An 8,724-nucleotide genomic window follows, 5' to 3' on the forward strand; every position below is an offset into this window, starting at 1 on the left:
GAAAGGAGCACTTTCAAAGAGTGACTAGCTGCTGTTATGCTAATGAAGCTCTGAATATATATGTCAGAACATAACTAACCTGTTCCAAAGTGCCTCATTAACATGCCTCTTCTGAAAGGGTGGGGCATGTGTAGACATGGCCATCCTATTACAATCAGGCAGAATTAATTGTGTCAGATCCGGGGAAGAGTTGATTTCTAGACTTGGCTCTGATAACAGAGCCAAAACCACCAAGGCTGCTCTATATCCCTGTATCTGAATCACCACAGCGAATACATTCTGGTGCTCCACCCCCTGTGCTGACTCCCAGTGCAAATTCAGATACATGTTCTAAGCTCTGGCTTTTTTCTTCAGGCTCAGTGGTCCTAGCCATTCTATTCATAGTTCACAGAGGCAGTTGTGCTCCTGTAAGTCAGCGCAGGTAACCATGGCCAAAGAAAAAGTTACAGAGCTAAGGCTTTCTTGGTTGTGTCTGCCTGCAGGGAGAAAGAAAACTGAGTTCAATAGAATACTTTAAAGACTAACAAAATGATTTATTTGGTGATGAACTTTCATGGGATAGACCCACTTCATGAGATCAATAGCATTTCCACTACAGAATGACATCTATAAGTACAGAGGGCCAAAAAAAATAGCAATAAAAATTTTTGTCCCTCTGTACTTATAGATGTCAGTCTGCACTGGAAATGCTATTGATCTAATAAAGTGGGTCTGTCCCACGGAAGCTCGTCACCAAATAAATCATTTTTTTAGTCTTTAAAGTATTATATTGAACTCAGTTTTCTTTCTCCCTGCAGGCAGATGCAACTGAGAAAGGCTTAGCTCTGTAAGTTTTCCTTTGGCCATTAGCTTATCACCAAATAAATAATTTTGTTAGTCTTTAAAGTGCTACATTTCTTTTTGTTTTGTTTTGTTAGAATACAGACTAACACAGCTACTTGCTGTTGTTACTCAGTATAATGTTAATGAATTGATTTAATTAATCAATAGATACAACAGTGATTGTTTCAAGCTTCAGAAATGAGTGATCTTTAACCTGTCATTTCTTGTTCTGTACCTTTTCATTTTAACCTTAGGAGAATGGAAATGGATAGACAACAGTGCAGTAGATTTTGTAAATTGGAAAAAAGGTGAGCCTACTGATGGTTATCAGGAGCAGTGTGTCGACATGGATGCCTCAGATGGAGGCTGGAGGAGTTATCACTGCTCGGCTGGAAAAAGATTCATTTGTAAAATGCCAAAGAGTAAGTGCTATGTTCATTAGCGTGGGTAATTAGCAGTGGCCAGTATTTATTGTGTTTTGTACTGTGTATGTGTCTATGTTTGTGGTAGGCATGGAACTGATGTCCCCTGATCCAAGTCAGACAGACCTCTTTTGTGGGGCTGGCATCACGGTTCACTGCCACCTCCTTTCCTCTTTTCTCCACGTCCTGTTTTTCAGTCAAAAGTGGGCTTCTGTTCTTGACAACTGGTTAAGCTGTCAAGAGCAAACAGGGCAAATGCCCCCTTTTGCAAAAAGGTCAGGATGCCCAGGACAGCGTTTTAGAAAGGGACTGTCTCAGACAAAATGGTCACCCTTCAAGGATGCACTGGAAGGAAGAGGGGAATTGTGACCCAGTTCATTTTTCTGCTGCCTGTTTGATACTAGGCAGAGGTAAGGTCTGCCTGTTTGGTGGGGCCAATCTTCTCGTCTTGGGTAAATTCAGCCTACAGTGTTCCCTCAGGAGCTGGAGGAAGAAAAAGACAATGCAGAAATACCTGCCTTAAAAATGCAAATGTCAATTTTCTGGTTTTCCATACTTAATGAAATGTTGAGAAACTGAAGATTTTTGCACTGAAGTCTTGACAATATGGCTGCAGCTCGGCTACAAACTGGTGCCGGCAGCTTGATGCAAAGGAGGGCTCACAAAATTGCAAATGGTTATTCATTTGCATATTCACAGAGCTACTTTGCATACATGCGCAAGATAGTCCTGCCAGCAGAGGCTGCTGCCGGCAGGAAACAAGCAGTATAGACATGGTTCTGCCAGCAAAACTCCCCTTTGTTGCCAGCCCCTTATCACTGATTTTTGAAAGGCATAAGGGGCTGCTGACAAAGGGGGCTTTTGCTGGCAGAACTACATCTGCACAGCTTGTTTCCTGCCAGCAGCAACTTCTGCTGGCAGGGCTAACATGTATGAATATGCAAATGATCCACCATTCGCTATTTCGTGAGCCCTCCTTTGCATCAAGCTGCCAGCAGCAGCTTATAGTCTAGATACAGCCTATAGGTATGAAATCAACCAAAATCAACTGATGTGTGGGGGTTTTTTCATGAAAAATAAGCAAAAAGCATTCACTTTTCCTGGATTATATTTTTAGCTGGCATGTTTTGGTTGATTTAGATGGGTGGTTCATTTGTACCAAATTATAGATGTCATATATTTTGCATCTCCATTAGCTTACTTTATTCTCCAGTCCAGACTGCCCAACATAGTAATTCTTCATACAGGATTTTACTGTGTGTGACTATGCAATCTGATGTAAAATGTAGACTGAATGACTACATGTCTTTTTTTCTTTTTTATTACAAAGTTACTGAAGTCGAACCATCTGGGAAACCACCAGACAATAAAGGTAGGACTGCTTTCGTATAAGCCAGTTAGAGAGAACCAAACCAAGTCATGAATGTATAATTTATGTTCTGGCAAAATTACTGTTCAATACCCAGCTCTGCGGATATTTATTTGAAATGTGCTATAGTGTTTATTAGATCTCAAACCTGACTAAAAGCAGAAGTCTCCTCTCCAATTGTCTTTCATTTTTAATTAAGGTATTTAACTGGATCTCTGTATATTTTGTGACTGTAACGTGTAATGGTGTACAGCCCCAAAATTCTGCCTTCAAAAATAAGGTCATTGGACCTGATTTTCTTCTCATTCTCTTCAACTTACATTGTCTTTAGTTGCATTTATGGATGCTCAGAAGTTTTAGAAATCAGACCATAAAATATATCCTAATAATCCATAGCATCCGGAGTAATTGCTTTGCATTCACTTACAGCACTGAAGACGGATGAAGCTGTTCCCGCACCTGCACACAATTTAAGTGGGGTGGTAGTTATTCTGATCCTTCTAATTTTAATAGGCACTGGACTTGCAGGCTGTTTTTTCTACAAAAAAAGAAACAACCAGCTACCAACAGATGTCAGCTTTGACAACACTCTGTATTGCAATAGAGATGCTGTCCCTGCAACTAGTGAGTCAAAGTATCTTGTGGCCAACATTGATGAGAACGAACAAGCTATGCTTTAATTCACAAAATAAAAATGGCTTTGACCAAACCATTGATTTGGTAACAATTAATGCATCTGGACTACATGAACCCTGAAGAGAAAGCTGTTTTCTTCTGTGGAAGTTGTAGTACATTTTGCAGGGATTGCATTTGTGTGTAGCACACATTCTTTCCATACTCCTGCAAGATTCTGGATTTAATCAAAGAATAGTTCTGTGGAAGGCTATTTAATAAAGGTAGTCACATAAAAAAGCAAATATGACATCAAGCTATGTGAAAACATTCCAACGATTCCATTTTTTGTACGTGGTGCTTGCATCTGTAAAAGCCATTATAAGAGCCAACCTGATCATACTGAGCATAATCATTATGGGCTCTTCAAAGTACTCAGAAAAGCAACAAATTCTGTTGGAAATGTACAAATCTCTCTTCTGAGCTCCAGAACTGTATTTCCCTTCAGCCTATATAAGGAGACTTTTTTGTTGTATAATTTCTGTTTAGATGACCTCACAACACCTGTTCCACATATTCTCTGATAGGGCTTGATCTACTGAAGTCAATAGTACGCTTTTGATTGACTTCCCAGAGCACTAGATCAGTATCTGCTTGTTGTTGTTTTAGTTCTGCATTATATTTTTTGTAATATGTAACCAATGAAACACGTCATAGATCTCAGGAATTTTAACTGCAAGAAATGTCATCTATTCCTTTTGTAAAATTTCAATCATGTTTGAATTAAACTGTATTTCTTCTCCAGAAATGAGTGGCTGAAAGCAAGTAAAAAGTGGTTTATCTTTTGCTTTAGTTTTGTAAAATAAACATTAAAAGATCTCTTGTAAAAGTTTCACATGTTTATTATGTTTTATAAAAAGGAGCACTTTTATGTAGGTCATACTTTTTAAAAGGGATATTGATATTTATGAGGTTGTCCTACAGCCACATAACACCGTGTACTGTGATTCTTGAAACATTCTTTTAGTGCTGTAAGTTTACGTCAAACTTTATGGAACACGGGTAGGATACGTTCAAAGTATAGGCTTTGTTCATGCAAACACTTGAACGTCCAACCTAGAATTTCACACAGAGGTTTTGACAAGGCCCATCCATTCTGTGCTGCTACTCCAGACTTTCTTGGGAAACCCATAATAATATTTGCCCAGCATTAGCCCCTTCTATAGGAGGATCTCAAAACACTTTTACAAACATAAACTAGGCTTCCCAACACTCCTCTGACACACGTCTCTTCACAAGAGATTAAAACATAGCCTGTAGTTTGCAGAATCTCACATACAAGGGACAGATCTGGGAACAGAGAAAATGAGCCCTAGCATTGGTGTGTCCTGATATACTCCATTGGGGCAGCTTTGTCCTGGTGGAGATGCAGAAAACCTTTCTAATTGCTAGGAAAAATCTGGACCCAGTCCAAAGGAATCTGGCTTAAGACCACAAATTAATTTTACAAGTGTCAAATGCCTATTTCTATACTCAGTTTGTTGCTACATCTTTAAAATCTTCTGTTTTCTTACTCTAGTTTTTCAGATTTCAGAGGAATGGGAAATTTAAATCCTACCAATTTAGGGACTTCTTCTTTATAAGCCTAAGATGCAAGAGGTGCTACAAGTTATTTTTGTTGTTTAAACAAAGAACAGCTTAATATTTTTATCCATGTTACCGTACCTCCCTTGATCTTCAGTATACTACCAGCGAGTTGCTCCAAAATTCAGTATCTAACCTTTTCTGAATAGGTTGCTCTTCCATTCCCCTTATCTGCTGCTCTCCAGTTACCTTCTGTTTGGCCCACTGATGGTGGAGGGTGGGAGTGGGGAAAAGGGGGCTGTTGCCGAGGGGTATGGTGCTTCAAAAGGGCCTGGGGCTCCCAGCTTCTGTTCCAATGGGAACCTAAGCTGGTGATGTTCTGTTAAATTTTAACAATTTCCAATAAATCCTTGTATAAATGAGCTTTGGGCTACTGGGTCTAGGACACACTTTAATGTGAGAGATTCTTGCAGATGGTTCTGTAAAACTCAGCAAAAGCTTGAGTTATCTGGTGATACTGATCAAGACTGGCTGGGTGAAATACACTGGCTGAAAATTTTTGGTGAAAAAAATGCAGGTTCAGTGATATCAAAATATTTTGCAAATTCCAGTTGGTTTCAACTAACACTTTTTGACCAGAAGCCCTACAAATCAGGAAAAAACAAAACAAAAGAAAAAAACAGATTTTCTTTTTGATTTCTTTCAATAGTGACATATGTTTAAAGTGCTTATACACAAATGCTAGAAGTCTAAATAGTATGGGTGAACTAGAGTGCCTCAGATTAAAGGAGGATATTGATATAAGAGGCATCACAGTTGCCTGGTGGAATGAGGACACTCCATGAGATAAGTGATACCTCGGTACAAAAATATATCAGACGGACAGAACAGGTTGTTCTGGTGGGGGAGTGGCACTATATCTGAAAGAAAATGTAGAATCAAATGAAGTAAAAATTTTAAATGAACCAAAATGTTCCATAGAATCTCTATGGATAGTAATTTTGTGCTCTAATGACAATATAGCAGTAGGACTATATTACTAACCACCTTACCAGGATAGTGATAATGAGTATGAAATGCTAAGGGAGATTAGGGAGGCTGTCAAAATAAAAAACTCAAAACAAATTTCTACTATCCCCATATAAACTTGGTACACATTGTCTTGGGACATGATTCAGAGATAAAATCACTTGATACCTTAAATGATTACTTCTTGGAGCAGCTGGTTCTGGAACCCACAAGGGGAGAGACAATTCTTGATTTAGTCCTAATTGAGTGCAGGATCTGGTCCAAGAGGTAAATATAATTGGACCGCTTGGAAATAGTGACCATAATGTAATAAAATTTATTATCCCTGTATTGGATAAAGCACCTCGGCAACCCAATACAGTGGCATTTAGTTTCAGAAGGTGAACTACACAAAAATAAGATTAGATAAACAGAAATCAAAAGGTACAGTGCCCAAAGTAAAATCCCTGCAAGCTGCATTGAAACTTTTCAACGATGCCATAACAGAGGCCCAATTTAAATGTATACCCCAGATTAAAAAACAGAGTACTAAAAAAGTGCCACTGTGGTTTAACAACCAGGTAGAACAAGCAGTCAAAGATAAAAAGGCATTGTTTAAAATGTGAAAGTTAAATTCCAGTGAGGAAAATAGAAAGGGCCGTAAACTCTGTCAAGAGTAAAAAGATAATGAGTACCTCTACACCTACAAAAAAATTTGGAAAAGCCATGCTAAGGGCCAAATCGAAGAATACCAATGAGGCACTGAAATGAATATTCAGTGCCTCATTAGCATGCCACCAGCCGCGGCACTTCGAAAGTGCCACATTTTGGTAGCCCGTGGCTTGTCTACATGGGGATCCTTTTTGAAAGGACCCTGCCAACATCAAAATCACCTTATCAGCTGATAGCAATAAGGGGATTTCAATGTTTGCAGGATCCTTTCAAAAAGGACCTCCTTGTAGATGAGCCGCAGGTGAGCAAACCACGGAACTTTTGAAGTGCCGCGGCTGGAGGCATGCTAATGTATTAGTATTCATTAGTATTCTTCGATTTAGCCACTAGCAGGGGCATTTTGAAGTTTTTTGTAAGCATAGGCATGACCAATAAGAAAAAACAAAACGGAGTTTGAAGAACAGCTAGCCAAAAACTCAGAAAATAATAGCAAAATGTTTTTAAATACATCAGAAGCAGGAAGCCTGCTAAACAACCAGTGGGATCACTGGAAGATTGACATGGTAAGGGAGTATTCAAGATAAGACCATTGTGGAGAAACTAAATAAATTTGCTTCGGTCTTCAAGGCTGAGGTTATTAGGGAGATTCCCAGACCTGAGCCTTTCGTTTTAGGTGACACATCTGAGGAATTGTCCAAGATTGAGGTGTCATTGGAGGAGGTTTTGAAACAAATTGAAAAACTTAACAGTAACAAGTCACTGGGACCGGATGGTACTCACCCAAGTGTTCTGAAAGAACTCAAATGTGAAATTGTGGAACTATTAACTATGGTTTGTAATTTATCCTTTAAATAAGCTTTTGCACCTATTGAATGGAAGATAGCTAATCTGATGCCTATGTTTAAAAAGAGCTCTAGAGGTGATCCTGGAAACTATAGACCAATAAGTCCTGGGAAAACTATAGTAAAGAATAAAATTGTCAGACACACAGGTGAACATAACTTACTGGGGAAAAGGCAAAATGGTTTCTGTAAAGGTAAATCATGCCCCATTAATCTACTACAGTACTCTGAGGTGGTCAATAAGCATGTGGATAAGGGGGATCCAATGGACATAGTGTACTTAGATTTCCAAAAAGCCTTTCCTAAGGTTCCTCACCAAAGGCTCTTAAATAAAATAGCATGGCATAAAAAGGAAGGATCCTCTCATAGACTGAAAACTGGTTAAAAGACAAGGAACAAAAGGTAGGAATAAATGGTAAGTTTTCAGAATGGAGAGAGGTAACTAGTATTGTCCCCCACGGGTCTGTACTGGGACCAGTCCTATTAAACCTAGTTGTAAATGATTGGAGGAAGGGGTAAACAGAGAGGTGGCAAAATGTGCTGATCATATTAAACCATTGAACAGAGTTAAGAACAAAGGAGACTGTGAAGGGGTTTCTAAAGGTCTCACAAAACTAGATGATTGGTCAAGAAATGGCAAATTAATGTTGATAAATGTAAAGTCATGCACATTGAAAAAAAATAATCCCAATGATACCTGCAAAATAATGGGGACTAATTTAGCTATAACCACTCGAGACAGAGATCTTGGAGTCATTGTGTATAGTTCCCTGAAAACATATACTCAGTCTGCTTCAGAAGTCAAAAATGCAAACAAAATGCTAGAAATCATTTTTAAAAAAGTGCAGAGAATAAGACAGAGACTATCTTATTGCCTCTACATAAACCCATGGTAGGGCCACATCTTGAATATTGCATACAGATGTGGTTGCCTCATCTCAAAAAAGAGAAATTGGCATTGGGAAAGGTTCAGAAAGAGGCAACAAAAATGAATATAGGTTTGGAATGGGTGCTAGCTGAAGAAAGATTAAAAAGACTGTGACTTTTCAGTTTAGGAAAAAAGGAGACTAAAGGGGGTTATGATAAAGGTATATAAAATCATGCCTAGTATGGAAAAAGTGAATAACGTAAAGTTATTTACCTGTTCCCTTAACAAAAGGACTTGAGGTCACTAAAGGTGTGTCTACACTAGCAAGTACTTTGGAAATTCAGATCGGAAGCTCGAGTTCTTTCGAAAGAACCCATGGAGCATCTCCACTGACACGGTGCTCTTTCAACATTAACTTTGAAAGAACTCCCCTCTTCTTTCGAAGTTGGTCCTCTGTTCCCAGGATGGGAAACGTGCCCTCCTTCGAAAGATTATTTCAAAAGAGAGCAAGTGTAGACTGTCTGT

The 8,724-nt window shown here is 38.8% G+C and overlaps 1 protein-coding gene across 1 annotated transcript in view; it reads left to right on the plus strand.

Moving 5' to 3' along the window:
• Positions 1–4,078, plus strand: part of LOC142008040 (macrophage mannose receptor 1-like) — an 80,124-nt gene extending 76,046 nt beyond the window's left edge. Inside the window, exons 28-30 of the mRNA XM_074984833.1 lie at positions 1,077–1,244; positions 2,575–2,616; positions 3,043–4,078. Of these exons, the coding sequence (XP_074840934.1) occupies positions 1,077–1,244; positions 2,575–2,616; positions 3,043–3,293 (461 nt within the window). The 3' untranslated portion in view covers positions 3,294–4,078. The remainder of the gene's footprint in view (positions 1–1,076; positions 1,245–2,574; positions 2,617–3,042) is intronic.
• Positions 4,079–8,724: the final 4,646 nt, after the last annotated feature.

This window comes from Carettochelys insculpta, chromosome 2, assembly GCF_033958435.1.
Source record: "Carettochelys insculpta isolate YL-2023 chromosome 2, ASM3395843v1, whole genome shotgun sequence".
Lineage (NCBI taxonomy): Eukaryota > Metazoa > Chordata > Testudines > Carettochelyidae > Carettochelys > Carettochelys insculpta.